This window comes from Pipistrellus hanaki, assembly GCF_964339955.1.
Source record: "Pipistrellus hanaki genome assembly, chromosome: 1".
In the NCBI taxonomy this organism is placed as follows: Eukaryota; Metazoa; Chordata; class Mammalia; order Chiroptera; family Vespertilionidae; genus Pipistrellus; species Pipistrellus hanaki.
This window is the reverse complement of record NC_140503.1, coordinates 87,542,142-87,563,509: the sequence shown is the minus strand read 5'-3', so window position 1 is coordinate 87,563,509 and position 21,368 is coordinate 87,542,142. Positions and strand designations below refer to the sequence as shown.

Here is a 21,368-nt window from a genome sequence, read left to right as displayed (position 1 = left end):
ATGAAGAACCTCAGATATCTCTACATTGCTGAAACCTTAAGACCAATTTCTTTTCACTCATAGTATTCTATTTCTTTAGCCCAGGCCCCTCCCCTTTGTACTTTCTCCCTCAATATTTCTTCATAAAAAAGGGTGAGATATTTGATTTTTTTCCTGGCTTCTTCTTGCGTCCCTTGGTCTCAGTCCAAGCTACTTTCTGCACACCCAGACGCTAACTTCCGTGTGTGTGTGTGTGTGTGTGTGTGTGTGTGTGAGACAGCCTCCACGTGTCTGTGCGGTGGTGCCCGCGGGTCCCAGCGGCGGGGGTGCGGGGTGCGGGTACCCTCCGGGCGGGGGGCTGTGGGACACACAGAGGGTCACGTTTGGTGCCGGGAGGCCCGGGACGCGGTAGAGCTGGGCTCCGCACGTCACCCCACCCTTCCCCACAACGCGGGGCGACCCCTGCCTCTAGGCCCGGAGTCCCGCCGGGGGCGGGCGGGGCGGGGCTCCGGAGGGCCGCCCGCCAATCGGGGGCCCGGGCGCGGGGGCGTCGCCCGCGGGCGGGGCTCCGGCTGCCCGCCCCCCGCGAGCGGTCCGGGCCCGGGCGCCGCGGGGCCGCACTCTCCGCTCCCGGCGGCAGCAGCCTGGTCCTCGCGCCGGGCGCTCGGCGGAGATGGCCTCGGTCGCCGCGGCGGCGGCCAGACGGAGCCTCGGGCGGGCGCCCCCGCTGCTCCTCCGGCGCGGCTACCAGACCGAGAGGGGCGTCTACGGCTACCGGCCGCGGAGGACCGAGCGCCGGGAACCCCGGGGTGCCCGCGCGCACCCGCCAGGTCCGGTGGGGCGGCCGCGGGCCCGGGGGCTGGGAGGCGGGTCCCTCTGGCCGGGCCTGCCGCGAGGTGCTGTTGTTGGGCGCGGGGGCTGTAGGGGGGCTGCAGTCCGTGCGCGGGCCGGGGGAGGGGGAGCGAGGCAAAGAGGGGGCAGAGAGGGGAGCCGTGGGTGCTGTCAGTGTGGGGGTCAGCCCTGTGCAGCCTCTGGAGTTGGGGGACTTTGAGGTCAGGGTCGCCACGTCGGTTCCACCTTCCGAGTTCTTATGGGTGTTGGGCGCTCTTGCCTTCTGTTCCTATGCAAACTTGTGGGAACCGAGCTCTTTGCGGAGGCGGAGCCGCGGGAAAAGTTCTAAGATCTCCCAGCTCCTGGAGTTTACACAAGAATACATTGCAAGGCCACGGCCACAGAGTGATATTTGTTGCCTGTTTATATCCTCCAGCTAGCCTCGAACTTTAATTTCAGCATTTAACACTCTTTGCTGAATTTAGAACCATGTTACTGGAGTTTTAATGGACTACAAGACAGACCTCTTTCTTCTGTTGCATGCTCGTGTGCAAGAGATTAATTTTGATTATTTGATTTATGCTCCAAAGTTATAGTATGTTTAGTCATCCTCACAGAGTAGAAAACGAATACAGATCAATTTTCAGAATAAAGTCATTTGGTATCGTTGATCCAGTCATTAGAGCAACAATGAAGATCCCCTTTATCATCTGAGCACCTGACCTTTGAATCTTACATCACACACTGGTATCTCACTATTTTGCTCTTGACCTCAGGGAACATTTGGGATAAACCTGATTTCTCTCTCTTGAACTCATTGGGGTTTCTTTTAGGGAAGGCATTTGGGAACTACATTGTTAATCCATTGAGGGTAAGACTATAGGTATCTTATTTCACTTTGCAAAATGAGTGTCAAACATTTAGGTGTCACTTCTCAAACCTAAGAGTGTGTTCAGATCACTTTGATATTTGAAGTGCCAGTTTCCAGTCCTCCTTTCCTCCTTCTACCCCTGGGTTCCAATTCAGTGGTCTGAGATGAGATTCAGGAATATGTATTTTTATCAGACACCCCAGGTAATTCTCTAACAGGAAATCCATGGCCATCTGTGGCCAAATATTGTTATAGTCAGAAAGAGATGTATGTGTGAAATCTGTTTGACAGTCTCTTCTTCATATAAGATCATATTAGTGTGTGCTCAGTGCACAGTTACTATGATCTCATTTGAGGTGTTTCCTCACAATTGGTCTCTGTTTGATTCTTCAAATTATTTTATAATAATAACTCTTTTTTGTAGATCATTATCTCCTACCAGGCTGTGTGGGAGAAGGCGGAAGGAGAGTTGTGTATATTACGTCCAATAATATCTCATTGGCCAGAACTTGGACACTCGTCTATATACATGCAAGGGAGATTGGAAAACACGGTCTTTATTCAGGGTGGCCATGTGCCAGCTAAAAATTACCTTGAGAAAGAAAAGGAAAATATATATCAGAAACTAACTAATAATCACCATACTTTATCCCTCTGGCCATTCAAGTAACATAAACTTTTCTTTCCAAACATAAAACATGTTCATCTCTTTTCATTCAACTCCTAGATCCAGCTCAAAATCCATTTATTTCTGGAGAGTATGTGGTTCTCTTCATCTGGTCTGACTGTGACTCCTCATGTGAACTGCCACCCACCCCATATATACACCTATGATACATAAAGAAAACTTCCATCTGTAGAAGGAAAGAATGAGGGATTTCTAGCAGCCACTGGTTCAAATCAATTACCAATCCTACTAGGGAGGAGTGATAAAAGCTCCTTGTGGCTATGTAGTAAGTTCACGAGTCTATTTGGCCCTTCAACACGGCCCTCTGCCCATTCCCCTGGATTTGCCTTATGGATTCTTCTCTATCCAGTATCTTCTGTGGCCATCTTTGACATGGGCATGCCCTTCTCGGGGGCTGCACCCCTTTCACAGTCCACTTTGATAAGGTTAGGAGCTTGAGGGTTACTTTAGGGGGTCATCAGTTACAGGTTTTATTTTTTTTTCTGGGAAGAGTTGGGATTTCTTAGGCAGTATAGTTTTCTTATAAAATTCATAACCGTGCAGTCTTTTTACTTCTGGTCATTCTATGAGCAAATTGCTTAAATATCTCTTCCAGCCCTGGCTGAGTGGCTCAGTTGGTTGAAGTACCTAAAAAAGGTTGCAGTTTGATTCCTGGTCAGGGCACATACTTAGGTTGTGGGTTGAATCCCCTGTCAGGGCACATATGGGTGGCAACTGATCACTGTTTTGCTTTCACATCGATGTTCGTTTTTTTCTCTCTCTCTCTTCGCTTTCTAAAAATAAGTTTAAAAACACCATATCCTCAGGTGAGGATTAAGAAAAAAGATCTCATCTAGACCTAACATTTATGTAGTGATTGATTTTAGGGAGAAGAAGGGGACGGAGCAGGGGTGGGGGGGTGGGGGGGAGAGAAACACTGGTTTGTTGTTCCGCTTATTTATGCATTCATTGGTTGTGCCCTGACTGGAGATCTAACCCGCAGCCTTGGCATAGGGGGACCTTGCTCTAACCAATCTGGTACCTGACGAGGGCCTCTAGACCCAATATTTAAGCCACAAAACTTCAGTCTGCTATTCATTGCTTCTGTGTTCTACACGTTCCGCTCCCTAAATTTAATGTTGCTTACCTGACATCAACCAAAATAATAGGCTTGAGTGGGAAGGCAACACTCTTTATCGGATCTTGAGGTCTCAGCAGGCTCCCCTTGTCTAACAGAGAATGCTTATTAGAATGTACCTGAAGAGGGATTTTGTCAGTTCTATTTCCTATTATCCAGCCTTTTCAAAATCATGTTTTCTAAATACTTCTGATTTTCCAAACTGACCAGGGTCACTCTATGCAGAGTGAATTTTCTGCCATCTCTTGTTGCTGAGTAGCTAGCTCCAACTTGACCTTGTCTTTCTCCCAGGGCTTTCCTGAAAGTGACAGGAAGCAGTGAGAACTCACTACTAAGCTACAGCATCTGTGGGTATGTAGTCTACCTCTCAGGGTATTGCAGCTGACAGTTTTACCAAGTCAGATAGCAAATCGGTGTGAATCAGCTTTCTATTCTGAACTATATGGGTCCTTGGCACCCACTACCTGGCTGCTGAGCCAGTCAAGCATTTTAGCTTCTACTATGGCAGCAAACCACCTTGGGTACTGAGTTCTATAGCAGATAGGACGATTTCAGGGTTGTGCCAGAGGCCTGGAATAATAATGACAAGTAAGTTAATAAAAATCTAAGCTGGTATGACAGCTTTGCTCTGCAGTTTCATAAGGGGTCAAGCTCCTTCTTTATTGTTCCTTCATCATCCTGTGGGTATTGCTTTCAACTCTGGTCTGAGATAGCTCACCACTGTATCCATGAATTGGCCAATAGGAAGAAGGGAAGGGTGAAGGGAAGAGTACCAGGCAAGACCCAAAAGAAGTATATATCACTTCTATTACCTTCTTATTGGTCAGAACTTAGTCACATGGCCACGCTGGCTGCATGGAAGACTAGGAATGTGTATCTCTATTTTGGATGGTCATATACTCAACTATCTATTACCATGAAAGAGAAGGGAAAATGGATATTGAGAGTTTTAGGAATATCTGTTGCATTGTAAAATTCTGGGGTAAGCACTGCACCTTCAACTTTTTCACCTCATACTTCATATCAAGTTTTGAGCATTGTATATCTCAAAGCCTTGCTTTTCTATATATGTTCACTAACTAGGATCCTAGGGTAGACCTTTAATTTTGGTCTGCTAAAATACAAAATAAGTTTAATTCAAGGGTTCTTAAACCTGAGTTCATGAACCCATATGAAAAGGTTTCAGAGAGACTGTGAACTTTGCACAACTCTAGGGAGTCTATCTGTTTTAGGCAAATGGCTCATAGCTTTAAAATATATATATTTTGTTATTGATTTCAGAGATGAAGGGAGAGAATGAGAGACAGAAACATCAATGGTGAGAGAGAATCATTGATTGGTTGCCCCACCTCACACCCCACACTGGATATCGAGCCTACAACCCAGGCATGTGCCCTGACCAAAATTGAACCTTCACCTCCTGGTGCATATGTCAACGCTCCACCTCTGAGCCCTGCCAGCCAGGGAAGGGCTCATAGCTTTTATTAAATTCTCAAAAAGATGCATAGCTTCAAAAAGGTTAAACTGCTAGCCCCTCTGGTATTAAAATTTATAGCCTAGTCCCTTCCAGTTTTTCTAAAACATTGATCTCATTGAGTCATTTTCTTACTCAGGTCTCCAAAGGCTCTACTTTGCCTCTCAGAATAAAATCCAAATTCTTTAGCTTGATATTCAATGCCCTTCATGTGTCTTAATTCATCCTACCTTTTTTTTTTTTTTTTTTTTTTTTTTTTACGTCCCTCCAACAAAAATACCCCCACATTTCAATCTTTACACCAAATTCTTCTTCCTCATTCTGTGCCTTTTCACTTATTACCCATCCTCCATGGTCCAACTCCATTCACACTTCCTCCATGATATCTTTCCAGACAACACCAGGCCATCCTGATCTGAACTCTCTCAATTCTCAATATGAAGCCCTTTGGACTCTATTGAACTTTTTCTGATTGTGTATGAGGTTCTATCTAGTAAAGGCCTAGTCTTATATTTTTCTCAGCTCTACACTTAACTGAATACTTATTAAATTATTCACTCTTTTTAATACATGGAAATAGGGTTCTGTATTTGTAATTTACTTGTGACATTTAGCACATTTGAATTTTGCATGTACAAACCATAACCTCAAGTGCCAAGAAAGGAAGCACTTTATATATTGAGTAATCAACTATCGATATATTACTATTACTATGTTAGTAATAGTGTGTACTATTAATAAGTTATTTAAAGAGTTGTAACTTCTTTTTTGCTAATGAAGTCAATTAAGACTTGTTGGGTTTTTCTTTAAATTCTGGGTAAGTGTGTGCTTATAGTCAGTTCCATTAATTAGAACAGGAGGCTTATGAGGCCAAGGACATGGTTTGTTGGGCTCTATCTAGTCTTTTTCATGCCACCTGCCATTTGTCCCAACAGTTGGCATGTTGGTTGAGAGGAATGACCGAGTTGGTGTGATGGATCGTGTACATAACTTTCAGTGCTGGCAAAGTGGATTAAAGGACAAACCCTACTAAAAATGACTCTTAGCATCATCCAACATTAAAGGAGATATAAGAAGAGGGAGGAGGGATAGTCAGACTTACAGTATTTCCCTCCTCCCTTTGCCCTTCGTCAATTGTCTTTCTTCATATGTTTATCTTGGCTGAAAAGCATTGACTTCATAGGATGACTACACTGTTAATAAGACTTCCATTGTATCAGGCTTAACAGAGATACTAAATTTGCTTCTTGTAATCTTTTGGATGGCCGAGGTTTCACTAGTTAAAATTTGACCTGTGATGAGTGTTCTTTGTGGCTGTTAGTAACAGCATGTACTTTAACCTCTGTAAACCTCAATTTCTAAGTAAACGTGAGTTTATTTATCGGCAATCCCAATTTAAAATGGAGATGGATTTAGGGGGGATTTACAGATATAAATTTCGCTATGGCAGAATTCAGGAGATGGGAGCCATAGGATTCCGGTGTTTAGTGGTTATTGACCTTGGCACTGAGCTGTAGTAGTTGAAGTGAGATGTAGGTATGTTACATATTAGAAATAACTCCTTTACTGGAGTTATGGGGAAAATGGTTGACTAAAATTTTACTGCATTAGAGATTTTTAAAAATTTAAATAATTCTTAAGCACAAATGCAGACCAAAAAGGCTAATGACATTAGCTCTTGTACTAAAAAATAAAAGAAGTCTTAATAACTTTTAGTTTTCTCATCCTTTTGCTATAAGCTCTGGACTTCCCAATTCAATTTAAAAAATCAATTATAGTTGATATAGACTATTATTATTATTAGTTTCAAGTGTACAACATAGGATTTTTGTTATAGTATAACTACAGGTCCGGTGCACGAAATTTGTGCACTCAGGAAGGGGGGTCCCCCAGCCTGGCCTGCACCCTCTCGCAATCTGGGAGCCCTTGGGGGCAGTCAGATATCTTAGTGCTGCCGTTTGTTCCATGTGCTAGCTGTGAGCCTGGCTTCTGGCTGAGTGGCACTCTCCCTGTGGGAGTGCATTGACCACCAGGGGCAGCTCTTGTGTTGATCGTTTGCCCCCTGGTGGCCAGTGCAAGTCATAGTAACCGGTCATTCTGCTGTCCGGGCGAAATTGGCTCTCCAACATCCCCCTGAGAGGTCCCAGATTGCAAGAGAGTGCAGGCCAGGCTGAGGGACCCCACCGGTGCATGATTGGGGAGGGATGCAGGAGGTTGGCCAGATGGGGAGGAGCCAAGAGAGGGCTCCAGGGCATGCCTGGCCTGTCTTGGTTAGTCCCTATCATCCGGACCCCAGCAAGCTAACCTACCAGTTGGAGAGTCTGTTCCCTGGTGGTCAGTGCACGTTATATCTACTGGTCGACCTATCGACTGTCTGCCCCCTGGTGGTCAGTGCATATCATAGCGAGCGATTGAGCAGCCTTAGCATATTATTAGCATACTAGAAGCTCAGTGCATGAGATTCATGCACTCAGGGAGTGGGGGGGGGATCCCTCCCTCTCCCTCCCCTGACTGATGGCTTAGGCCCACAGGGAGCGGGCATAAGCCATAGCTGGATATCCTTAGTGCTGCTACAGAGGTGGGCTGCTGCACTCACCAGCCACCAGCCCACTTATGGCTGAGTGGCACTCCCCCTGTGGGAGCACACTGACCACCAGGGGGCAGCTCCTGCATTGAGCATCTTCCCGCACATCATAGCGACCGGTCGTTCAGCCCTTCAATTGATTTGCACATTACCCTTTTATTATATAGGATTATGCTTTGATTGGTTGAACTGACAACTGGACAACCGGACACTTAGCCTATTAAGCTTTTATTATATAGGACAGTTAAAACACTGGATTGAAGTCAAATTCCAGCTTTTTAATGATCTGTGCCACCTTTTGTAATTCATTTAACCTTTGCAGTTTTCGCTTATGCAAATAAGAACACCTATTTTCAAGTTATTGCAAGGACTAGGTAAGATGATGTGTGTGAAAAATCCAGCACAGTGTGTACCAAAAATTAGTACTCAGTAAATGGTCACTGTCATTTATTACCAATCTGTGACAGGTAGGTATCTAACTTGGCAATGATTTAAGAAAGGATTAGGGGAAAATGGAAAGGACCAGACCAAGGTTTCTATTTAAAGTCTGGGCTTTTTATTTCGTTTTTGAAAAGAAGAAATAGCTGGCAAAATTAATTTATTTCGTAAAGATATATTTGAGATGGGAAGGAAGGGTTTGATACGCAATGAATTCAGTTGCACAGCCTAGGTCTATTTGAGTTTGTTGCACAGAATATAGTATTCTGGTACAAAGTCTTGGCTTTTAATGTGGTTACCTCTGAAGTTCCCAAGTTGAAGCTGGAGGCAACCATCTCATATTTATAGGATTCTAAGGGACCCCAGTTATGAATTTCTCTTTCTCGGAATCTTCAGTGTTTGTATAGGTATCTAACATTCTTAGTTGCTTTAAGCATATGCTGCCTTGAATGGAAATATGCTGTGGATGTGATCTAGATTTTTTTTTGGGGGGGGGGGGGCTAGTGACTAGGACCAGCTGATGAAAGGGAATTGTAATGACTTTTAGTTTAAGCACTAAGTTTAGTTGAGTTTATCTGTCAGTGTGCTTCATGTTGATTAATAGAAACAATATTCTTCCTGATAATAAAACACTCTTAGTGCCCCTACCATGTTTACTTACAGCAGAAAATAAAATAATTGATGTAGATATCCCTATCATAATTTTTTTTTTTTTTTTTTTTTTTTTTTTTACTTCCTGTATTAGCTAAGATTCTCTTGGTCACAAGCAACAGAAACCAACTCTGGCTATTTTAAGCAAAGAGGAGACTCTATTTGAAAGGTACAAGGATATCTCCTAGAACTGAAGGATATGTGCAGTAAACCAGAGGTAGCTCTGGGAATATTGGCAGAAGCTATGTGTGGGCTCACAGAGCACAGCTATTAGGTACTCAGCACCAGTGTCACCCATAGTGTGTGTTGGGTGTCCTTCAGGCCATGCCACATCAGGAGTTAGTATATAGTTTCACTTAGTGCTAAGATTTATTACAGTGAAGGAATAAGGATGCACAACCGGATCAGAATGGACAAAAGCACAGGAAGAGTCTGGAGGAACCATCGTGCACGCTTTCTTATGCTCTCTCTCCCACAAGGGGTAGCAGAACGCACACCTCTTCAAGTGACAAAAACCTGAAACGTGTGGAATGTTTATGCCCAGTTCAGCCAATTAGAGCCTTGACACCCAAGGTTTTTGTTGGGGTTGTTCCTGTAAGCACCCTCTATACATGCCACAATTCCACATCCCATAGAAAAGCAGGTATCAGCATAAGCCACATTGTTTGCACCACGTAGGCATAGTGAACCGCCCTTATTAGTTAGAGACAGGTGAGGACATTCCTGAAAGCCAAGTTCCCAGACACCAGCCAGAGGCTCACCTTGCAAGCAGGCTTTTCTAAGATAATTTTCTCCAGGTAATCCTTTTCTTTTTTTAATTGGAAAGAGAGAGAGAGAGAGAGAGAGAGAGAGAGAGAGAGAGAGAGAGAGAGAGAGAGAGAGAGAGATATCAATTCATTGTTCCACTTTTTTATGCATTCATTGGTTGATTCTTGTATGTGCCCTGACTGGGGATCAAATCAGCAACCTTGGCACATCAGGACGAAGCTCTATTCAACTGAGCAACCCCGCCAATACTCTCTGGCTTCTTAGGGATTTAACGCTAATTCCTTTGGACTTTTGGAGATATCATGAGTTCTGAATTGTTTGGACAGTATTATGCCTAACATAAAGGTATTTGTTTTTCTGTTACAGTAACCCTCCTTTGATTTGTACAATAATAGAAAGTTATTTTATTTATTTATTTATTTAAAAAAATATATTTTATTGATTTTTTATAGAGAGGAAGGGAGAGGGATAGAGAGCTAGAAATGTCGATGAGAGAGAAACATCGACCAGCTGCCTTTTGCACACCCCCCATCAGGGATGTGCCTGCAACCAAGGTACATGCCCTTGACCGGAATCGAACCTGGGACCCTTCAGTCCGCAGACCGACACTCTACCACTGAGCCGAACCAGTTTCGGCTAGAAAGTTATTTTAATGAAGAATATATACATTCTATTGCTATGTTCTCATCCTCTTAAGTATTTTTTTTCTTCCATATTTTATATTCTTTAAATAACCTAATTTAATTATTTTTATTACATATTTTGTTTTAAATATATTAATATTTTGTAACAAATACTTTCATTATTTGCTACAGAAGAAAAACAGCATTTGAAACTAGAAGTTTGTCAGTTTTTTAGAAAGTCATTGACACAAGGATTATCACAAAGACGTGAGATGCTTCAAGTTATTTTAACCTAAATATTTATAGTTTTGTTTGCATCTATGCAAGCATTTAAAAAGAGCCCATGAAAGCAATCTGAGTGCAGAATCTTTCTACATGTTTATAGTTTCTCTCCTAATATTTTATTTTTTTCTCACAGCAACAGGCTTAGGAACAAATATAACAGATTTTTACCAGCATTTAGTCAGTTGGTGAGGGCAGAGGTGCAGGTGTGCTGAGAGAAACCACTTATCAAAAGCTTTCAGAAGGCAGTGAGCAGCAGGCATGTTTAATGGATACAATGAAAAGAGTTCTATTGTACATGTCCATTGTGGAAAATAGAAAATATGATAAACCAAAAAATATCAGAAATTTTGTCATAGGGTAAATAACTAAGGTTTTGGTCTGTTTCCTTTACAAATATAAAATATACTGTGTTTCCCCAAAAATGAGACATCCTCCGAAAATAAGACCCAGTGCATGGAAAGATAAGACATCCCCTGAAAATAAGACCTAGCGCAACTTTGGGAGAAAAAATTAATATAAGACACTGTCTTATTTTCGGGGGAACAGGGTATGTATAGATATATACATATACATTTATATGAAGTATAGATGTTCTAATGTGGTGCTATATAGACTATATAATGAAATAAATATGTTATATTAGAGGCCTGGTGCCCCAAAATCATGCACGGGGTGGGGTTGGGGGTGGTTCCTCAGCCCGGCCTGCACCCTCTCACAGTCTGGGATCTCTGGCTCCTAACCGCTCACCTGCTGCCTGCCTGATCTCCCCTAACCACTCTGCCTGCCTGCCTAATCACCCCTAACCACTCTACCTGCCTGCCTGATCGCCCCTAACCACTAGCCTGCCTGCCTGCCTGATGGCCCCTAACCGCCTCTGCCTGGGTCTTCACCACAGCAGCTTCATCCTGAAGGTCGTCTGGAATGAGATCAGGAAGGTGATTCGGCTGTCCAGTCTAATTAGCATATTATACTTTTTTTATTATAGATAATATTAACACAAACAACTATTTAACAAAAAGCAGGCTCATGCTATATGTATTGTATTATTGCCTTTTCTCATCTAAATAAATGGACACTTTCCCATTAAGCATTTTCCTACAACATGATTTTGTAATGACTTTTGGCAAATGGAGATTAGTTAACAACAGTACAGTATGTCCCTCAGAGGCTGGGGGTTTATAAAGAATTAGAGGATTAATGATACAGAAATGTTAACGAGGAACCAGAAGGCTTTAATTCCACCTTCGATATTTGAGGAGTATAGTTATGGTTGATCAATAGTTTCACCTTCTACTGGTGGCCTGCGGGGAAACCAGACTCCAGTTAGGATAAGAGTTTAAGGAATGTTCGGGGATGAGTTTAAGAATCTCCAGAGGTTTGTTAATCATGAAACAGAATTCCAGAGGTCACATGGAAGGGCTTATGGGTCAGAGAGGGAAGGATGTAGGATTGTGTGTGGTAGAAGAAACCAAGGCAATGAAATGAGGGTCTAAGAGAAAAATAAATTGTCAGGAGGGTTGTAGGCTGTGTCCAGGGGTGGGGAGAGAATAAGGCCTTCTCTCTGCTCTTCCAGAATAGTAGATGCCATATGCTCTTTCTGATTTCTGTTGGCCACTTTATTAAATGTATACACACACACACACACACACACACACACACACACACACACACGGTGGGGCAAAAGTAGGTTTACAGTCCTGAGTATGTGAAACAGTTTATTTTATGCAAAATACAGTTTATTTTTTGTATTATTATTAATTATTCTATTATTTTCCATAGGAACAACTGTAAACCTACTTTTGTCCCACCCTGTATATAAATATATTTAAGGAACTTCAATAATGATTGTCTTATAAAGGCCATTCCTTCTTAAAAATACATCCTTCCTTTGGCTCTATGGCATTGCAAGATACCTGCTAACAACCTCAGTCACTTTGGGGTGGACTCTTCCTCTTTGCTCACCTCTAAAATATTGGTACTCTATTATGTACCTAGGGTCACTTTCTCAATCTACTTTCTTTCTAGGTGATCTCCTCTATTTTCCACAGCTTCTGGTATTATCTACTGAATTCCATTTTTATTGGGATAAGTCCAATAGTGAATATACAATACATGGTTATCATCATCATCCTCATAGCAATCCAGTAGTCCTTTCAAAAACATTCTCTCAGTAAACATCAACTTACATAGATCACAGCTCCTCTTTCTTTCTTTCTTTCTTTCTTTCTTTCTTTCTTTCTTTCTTTCTTTCTTTCTTTTTTTAAAATATATTTTATTGATTTTGTACAGAGAGGAAGGGAGATGATAGAAACATCGATGAGAGAGAATCACCTATCAGCTGCCTTTTGCACACACACTACTGGGGATATGCCCGCAACCAAGGTACATGCTCTTGACCGGAATCGAACCCGGGACCCTTCAGTCCCCAAGCCGACGCTCTATCCATTGAGCCAAAGCGGTTTTAGCACTGCTCCACTTTCTAAATGCTCACTAGCCAAGCTTTTAATAATACACTACAATGCTTACATGGGAGTTGGCACAAAAGGACAGAGCTTTAGATATGATCTATCTGGATTTTAGCCACAAATATGAAGATTTCCTACTTCATAAAATAGCAACTAAGAACTTTAATACAATTCAGAATAAACCCTATGACAATATACAAGAATTCAGTTCATTTACTGGGATTGTTTGATTAGTGTAATAGACATAATATGGATCCTCCTAACTGCAGTGTTAATGCAAACACACCCTTTACATATTCAATACATCTCTGTTCTGTCCTCTGAGCTTGTGCCAATAGGTACACTTTGCAGTATACTGAATACAAACCCAGGCACATATATAACTGCGAAATCGTTGCATAGTAATACATGTTGAAATAATAGTCATTAAATATTTGAAAATATGCTAATAGTTTTCTTTGGACTCTGAAAATAAAAATGCAAATTTTAAAAAATGTTCAGAAAATTGTGTGCCCTCTATAGCACATCTGCTCATCCTCAGGGATTTGTGCTCAGTTTGTTTAAAACTACCTTGACAAACTCAAGGTTAAATGAATGTCGGCATGAGGAACTCCCCCCCCCCCTCCGCCCCCCCCCCCCCCTGCCCAATTTTAAGCCTTGCATGTAGAAAGGAAAGAAAAACAGCTTTTGGCTGAATATGACATCATCTCAGATAGAACTGGATTCATTAGATAATAGCTTCCCTTTATGTGAGACTGCTGGATTACTCATTTAGGGCTTTACAAAGGGGATTTTTTTTTTTTTTTTTGTATTATGTGATTGACATTACAATTTTTAGTCTTCATCTAAGATTTTATGAGTTTATGAAATAACTATGTACCTGAGGTCTTTAAGAAATAAGAAATAAACATAACATTTTGTAGTTCTCTCTATATTTTTAATGTAAGGTGTTGAAAAATATCTTAAACAATAAGAGGACTAATTATCCATAATTTCAGCATTGTAAGAGGTTTTTTTTCAATTTGAGGTATTCCATTTTAATATTATTCATATACATAGTTATTTTTATAAATGTATAATCATAGTCCTATTTCCATTTTCTTTTTTAATGACTTTAATTATCATGAGATACATTTAAGGAAATAGTGTGTTTTCCTGGATTCTGAGTCTTTAATCCTGAAAAACTACTGGCAGATGTGGTGGGTAGGAGCAATGCATTAAAAATGTCGAAGGCCACAGACTTCTTTGAAAAACTAGTTTTTGTGGTTTGTGGGCATTTCCTAAACTATTTGTATTGCTTTCTTCCCTCCTAAAATAGTTGATCATGGACTTGCCAGGTTGGTGACGGTATATTGTGAACATGGCCATAAAGCTGCCAAAATCAACCCCCTCTTTACTGGACAAGCCCTGCAGGAGGATGTGCCTGAAATCCAAGCTCTTGTGCAGACCCTGCAGGGACCCTTTAATACCACAGGTAAGGCCCATTGGCAATAGACCTTCCGTGACAGTTACCTGCCAACAGGTGGGGCTCCTTCCTCTGCTCTTGAAGAACCCGTATGCTCACTGGAGTTGAGGCTTTCATGGGGAGACAGTGAGGAGCACTTTCAGGCACTGTCAGGGAGGAGCAGTCTGTAGTTCTAGAATGGTCTTTCGATAGGGCCCATTTCATCTGCATTCAAAAACCAATAGACAAATAACCAACAGATATATGAAAAAGTACTCAGGGAAATGCAGATCAAAACCATAATGAGATATCACCTCACACCTTTTAGAATTGGCTATTGTCAAAAACCCAGAAGATGCAAGTGTTGGTGAGGGTGTGGAGGAAAGGAATTCTTGTGCACTCTTGGTGGGAATGTAATTTGGTGTAACCATTGTAGAAAACAGCGTGGGGGTTCCTAGCAAATTAAAAATAAAACCATCATATGATCCAGCAATTCCACTTCTGGGTATTTATCTAAAGGAATTGAAATCAGGATCTTGAAGAGATATCTGCACTCCCATATTCTTGCAACATTAGTCAATCAATATCAAAGATCTAAAGTTTATTGTAAGAAACTTAAGAAATACAAAGTAAATATTTGTTTGTTTTTTTGCATGTGACATTTGTGATACTTTTTATTTATTTATGTATTTTAAAATATATTTTTATTGCTTTCAGAGAGGAAGGGAGAGGAAGAGAGAGAGAAACATCAATGATGAGAGAGTATCATTGATGAGTAGTCTTTTGCAGGCCCCACACTGGGATCTGGCCTGCAATCCAGGTATGCTCCCTTGACTGGAATCGAACAAGGGATCCTTTTGTCCACAGGCCGACACTCTACCCACTGAGCCAAACCAGCAGGGCAATGTTGGTTTGTTAACTCATGCTGTAGGTTTAGGCAAATGACTGATAACTGATTTGGTACTGAGCTAATGACATTACAAACTTCCCTTTTCTTTGGTTGAGTATCAGAGAGATTTCTTTTTACCTTTAAATGTTGCTTTGGAATCAATATTAATTCACATTAAGACCAACTGTCTAATGATAAACATTGCTTTACAGATATTAATATTTTGGTAGATAGATATTTGAGATAAAGGTAGGACATAAGCTATATAGCTATGAAGCAGATGAAAAAGTAGGTTTGAAGTATTTGTTTAAATGACTCTAGAATCAAAATTTGACATAAAACAGTATGGCTGTATGCTTGTGAAAAGAGATTTTTTTTTTCTCTTCTAGTTTTACTACCTTGAGGCTTTTGATCATATTTTTAGATTTGCTTCTAGGAAAATGTAGATAAGCACTGATAAAACCATCATATGATCCAGCAATTCCACTTCTGGGTATTTATCTAAAGGAATTGAAATCAGGATCTTGAAGAGATATCTGCACTCCCATATTCTTGCAACATTGGTCAATCAGTATCAAAGTTATTTGTAATGAAATGCTCTAAATTGAAAAAATTATTTTGTTATGTTCTATAATTAGTTACATGGTTGATTTTTCTTTAAAAGGATCTCTTTGATTCCATTTCACAGGATTATTGAACATGGGGAAGGACGAGGCCTCCCTTGAGGAAGTATTAGCCTATCTCAACCAAATCTACTGTGGGCAGATGTCCATTGAAACCTCCCAACTTCAGAGACAGGAGGAGAAAGACTGGTTTGCAAGGCGGTTTGAGGAGCTGAAAAAGGAGACGTTTACTACAGAAGAGAGAAAACATCTGTCCAAGCTAATGCTAGAATCTCAGGTATAAAAGCAGCAGCTAATAAATGGAATAGCTCATTTATCATCAGCTCATTCCCTACGAAGATCTATAAATACTGGAGAAAGGGAATTAGGCATTAAATCTCTGAATATACCCCTACTTACCCCTTCCCCTTTACCTCAACACAACAGACAATATAACACACACCACTTTATTCTGAGGAGGAAAAACAAATCACCAAACAATGGAGCTATTGGTTGTCCTCAGTCAGGATACATTTTATTTATTTGTTTGTTTGTTTGTTTGTTTGTTTGTTTGTTTTTAATATAAATTTTATTGATTTTTTTTACAGAGAGGAAGGGAGGGATAGAGAGATAGAAACATCGATGAGAGAGAAACATGGACCAGCTGCCTCCTGCACACCCCCTTACCAGGGATGTGCCCACAACCAATGTACATGCCCTTGACTGGAATTGAACCTGGGACCCTTCAGTCCGCAAACCAACTCTCTATCCACTAAGCCAAATCGGTTTCGGCCAGGATACTTTTTATATGTGTGTCTATTCACTCTATAAAAGATTATAAAATCCTTAAGATCTCCTTTTTATTTCCTGAAGTAATAAAAAAACAACAACTATGCATGGAAGACAAATCAATATGAATTAATGGGATTGAATGTTTGACAGGGCTATTCTCAGGCCTCAGGTATATCAAGAGGACAAAAATTTTATTCCCAATAATTCAGACAGTTGGCCAGTTTGCATCCTTAATAAAATAGTACTGTGAAGCCTGATACTGAAACTCAGGTACTGGTTCAGGCTGCGGAAATCTGAGGCTCTGCCCCTGCTATGGAAGAACACACATTAAGGGGTTCCTCTTGGGTTAAGTTATTCTACCTCTCAGGCCATTTTCTCTTCATCCCTTACTGTGGCCGGTATCCCTGGCAAGATGTTCCTGCTGGACTCGGGGTGACATGTTTTTCTCTGGGTTAGGCAGTGAAGGGCACAGCTGCAGCCACTTGAGGTGGTGTGGGGTCTTTACACATAAGTATGTCTGATTTTGACCTAAGTAGTCAGCTAATGTGTAACTAAGGTGTCTGATGTGATGTCCCATAGGAATTTGACCACTTTTTGGCCACCAAGTTTGCCACAGTGAAGCGATATGGAGGCGAAGGAGCCGAAAGCATGATGGGCTTTTTCCATGAGCTGCTGAAAATGTCAGCCTACAGTGGGATCACTGATGTCATCATTGGGATGCCCCACAGGGGGAGACTTAATTTACTGACAGGCCTTCTGCAGTTCCCTCCAGAGGTAAGATACTTTCTATGACATACAATAAAACCGATGGTAATAATTTCTTTTAGAAAACTGACTAAGTATATGAATCATTGGTCCAGGATATAGCTTAGTTAACTGATGGAATCCATTACTGCTGGATAGAATGGGTATTTAGGTTGATTTTTTTTTTTGGCATATCCTTACATGGGTTCGTTCTTTCAGGGCATTTAAAGTTTAGTTTATTTCCTTAAGGATGATATGAATAGATAAATTCTGTTCTTTGAAGCAAAATTTTCTTACTTCATAAAATTGTTCTAAAGAACACAAAGATTTGCACAATTTTATACAATATTACCTTCTGAGAAGTCAATGTTAACTTTCAGTTATTTACAGAGTTTATAGTTTGTACTAAATAGATTGTTCTAAAACCAATGATACATTGCTATCTTAAGAGACCATCTAAGTGAGTGGTTTTATAGATAATTGGATCTTGGTATTTCTGTTCAGTCCAATTCAGCTGCTCTACTCTATAAGTCACTCAAAAGACTTTGGAATCAGGACTGAAGATCTGATGTCAGAGAACATCAGAGAGATTTGATATTTAACAAAGTTGTGGCCATTATGTGTGAATAGCCCCATTACTGTCCTTTTCCAGGGGATTAAAAATAACTACAAATGTTAAAGGGACTGTCAAAATTAGATGGAGTGAACAAAATTAGATGTGCTGTCTTTAAGAATATTAGAAAATCTAGGTAGTATCATGTTTAGGGGCCAAGCTCTACCACTATTACTCAGACCTCAGTATTTCTGATGCTAAGAGATTGATAATCAGCTTTTAAAAGACAAATACCATAGAAAAGGTAGTGTATGACAGGATAAAGTAATTGGCAGATGGAGCATGTGCTTAGATACATGTGTTGCCAAAGCGAGCACTACATGCAGAAATTCTTAAACCAGAAATTGCATTCCTAAAATATCTCAGACAAATCACTCAAAGATGCAAAAGTGATTATAAATGATCATACCTGTGATAAACACATCTGTATATACACTATGTATGGTTCTATTTGTAGATAGGTAATTAAGCTTTTGCAAATTAGAGAAGCTTCAGGGTCATTCAAATGATTTGGCAAACTGAGAATAACATGCTGTTTTTGGTTAATACTTTGGTTTGAGACCCAGCTTTGCTATAGGACCTTTAACAATTTAATTTCTCTTGTTCACTTTATTTATTTTTTTTTTCTCTTTTTTTTTTTTTTTTTTTTTTTAATATATTTTATTGATTTTTTTTTTTGCCCCCCACCCTCCCTCCCACACATCCCCTCCCTCCCCAGAGTTTTGTGTCCATTGGTTATACTTATATGCATGTATAAAAGTCCTTCGGTTGATCTATTATCTCCCCCAGATCTTCCTCCCCTCCCCGCTGTAATTTGACAGTCTACTTGTTGATTTACAGTCTCTATATCTATCTTTTGGTTCATCAGTTTATAATGCTCTTTGTTATCCACAAATGAGTGAGGTCATGTGGTGTTTCTCTTTCATTGATTGGCTTATTTCACTCAGCATGATGTTCTCCAGTTCCATCCAGTTTGCTGCAAATGATGAGAATTCCTTATTTTTTATGGCCGCATAGTATTCCATTGTGTAGATGTACCAAAGTTTTTGGATCCAATCATCTGCTGACGGACACTTAGGCTGTTTCCAAATTCTGGCTATTGTAGATTGTGCTGCTATGAACATAGGGGTGCATATATCCTTTCTGATTGGTGTTTCTAGTTTCTTGGGATATATTCCTAGAAGTGGGATTACTGGGTCAAATGGGAGTTCCATTTTCAGTTTTTTGAGGAAACTCCACACTGTTCTCCACAGTGGTTGCACCAGTCTACATTCCCACCAGCAGTGCACGAGGGTTCCTTTTTCTCCGCAACCTCGCCAACACTTGTCGTTTGTTGATTTGTTGATGTTGGCCATTCTGACAGGTGTGAGATGGTACCGCATTGTTGTTTTGATTTGCATCTCTCGGACAATTAGTGACTTTGAGCATGTTTTTATGTGCCTTTTGGCCTTCCTTCTGTCTTCTTTTGAAAATGTTCTATTTAGGTCTATTGCCCATTTTTTAATTGGATTATTTATCTTCCTTTTATTTAGTTGTATAAGCTGTTTGTAGATGTTGGAGATTAAACCTTTATCAGTGGTATCATTTGCAAATATGTTCTCCCACACTGTGGGCTTTCTTGTTGTTTTGTTGATGGTTTCTTTTGCTGTAAAAAAGCTTTTTATTTTGATGTAGTCCCATTTGTTTATTTTCTCTTTAGCTTCCTTTGCCCTAGGGGTAGTATCAGTGAAGAAGTTCTTTTGGCATACGTCTGAGATTTTGCTGCCTGTGGATGCTTCTAGTATTTTTATGGTTTCCCGTCTGATGTTTAAGTCCTGTATCCATTTTGAGTTTATTTTTGTGAATGGTGTAAGTTGGTGATCTAGTTTCATTCTTTTGCATGTGTCTGTCCAATTTTCCCAACACCATTTATTGAAGAAACTGTCTTGACTCCATTGTATATTCGTGCCTCCTTTGTCAAATATTAGTTGAGCATAGTGATTTGGGTTGATATCTGGGTTCTCAATTCGATTCCATTGATCTATTTGTCTGTTCTTGTGCCAGTACCAGGCTGTTTTGAGAACAGTGGCTTTGTAATATAGTTTGAAGTCTGGTATTGAGATCCCTCCTACTTTACTCTTCTTTCTCAGGATTGCTGTGGCTATTCGGGGTCTTTTATTGTTCCAAATGAACTTTTGGAGAGTTCTTTCTAGGTCGGTGAAATATGTCGTTGGTATTTTAATGGGGAGTGCATTGAACCTATAGATTGCTTTAGGAAGTATGGACATTTTGATGATGTTGATCCTACCAATCCATGAACATGGCATGTTCTTCCATCTCCTTACATCTTCCTCTATCTCTTTTTTCAGTGTCGTGTAGTTTTCCCCATATAGGTCCTTTACTTCCTTAGTTAAAGTTATTCCTAGGTATCTTAATTTTTTTGGTGCGATGGTAAATGGAATTGCTTTTTTAGTCTCTGTTTCTGCAGTTTCTCTGTTGGTGTATAGAAAAGCCATGGATTTCTTGGCATTAATTTTGTATCCTGCTACATTACCAAATTCATTTATTAAGTCAATTAGTTTTTTAATGGAGTCTTTTGGGTTTTTTATGTACAATATCATGTCATCGGCAAATAAGGATAACTTTACTTCTTCTTTTCCAATTTGGATGCCTTTTATTTCCTCCTCTTGTCTAATTGCAATGGCTAGTACTTCCAGTACTATGTCAAACAGGAGTGGCGAGAGTGGGCATCCCTGTCTTGTTCCTGTTCTTAGAGGGAATGGTTTTAGTTTTTGCCCATTGAGTATAATGTTGGCTGTGGGTTTATCATATATAGCTTTTATTATGTTGAGGTATGATCCTTGTACTCCCACCTTGTTAAGAGTTTTTATCAGAAAAGGGTGTTGGATTTTATCGAATGCTTTTTCTGCATCAATTGATATGACTATATGATTTTTATCTTTCAATTTGTTTATGTGATGTATCACGTTTATTGATTTGCGGATATTGTACCATCCTTGCATTCCTGGAATAAATCCTACTTGGTCGTGGTGTATGATCTTTGTGATGCTCTTCTGGAGTCGATTTGCTAGAATTTTGTTGAGGATTTTAGCATCTATGTTCATGAGGGATATTGGTCTGTAATTCTCTTTCATTGAGTTGTCTTTATCTGGTTTTGGTATTAGGGTGATGCTGGCTTCATAGAAGGAATTTGGAAGTGTTCCTTCCTCTTGGATTTTTTGGAATAGTCTGAGGAGGATAGTTTTTAGTTCTTCCTTGAATGTTTGGTAAAACTCTCCTGTGAAGCCATCTGGCCCTGGGCTTTTGTTTGCTGGAAGCTTTTTGATGACTGTTTCAATTTCTTCCCAAGTCACTGGTTTATTGAGATTTTTAGATTCTTCCTGATTGAGTTTTGGAAGATTATATTTTTCTAGGAATATGTCCATTTCCTCCAGGTTGTTCAGTTTGTTGGAGTAGAGTTGTTCATAGTATTTTGTAACAATCCGTTGTATTTCGGTGGGGTCTGTTGTT

General features: G+C 40.4%; 1 protein-coding gene across 1 annotated transcript in view; it reads left to right on the top strand.

The window, feature by feature from the left end:
• Nucleotides 1–572: 572 nt before the first annotated feature.
• The window catches only part of DHTKD1 (dehydrogenase E1 and transketolase domain containing 1), a 59,277-nt gene continuing 38,481 nt past the window's right edge, over nucleotides 573–21,368 (top strand). The window contains exons 1-4 of the mRNA XM_084875830.1: nucleotides 573–809; nucleotides 14,093–14,248; nucleotides 15,796–16,007; nucleotides 17,081–17,275. Coding sequence (XP_084731956.1) covers nucleotides 653–809; nucleotides 14,093–14,248; nucleotides 15,796–16,007; nucleotides 17,081–17,275 — 720 coding nt within the window. The 5' untranslated portion in view covers nucleotides 573–652. The remainder of the gene's footprint in view (nucleotides 810–14,092; nucleotides 14,249–15,795; nucleotides 16,008–17,080; nucleotides 17,276–21,368) is intronic.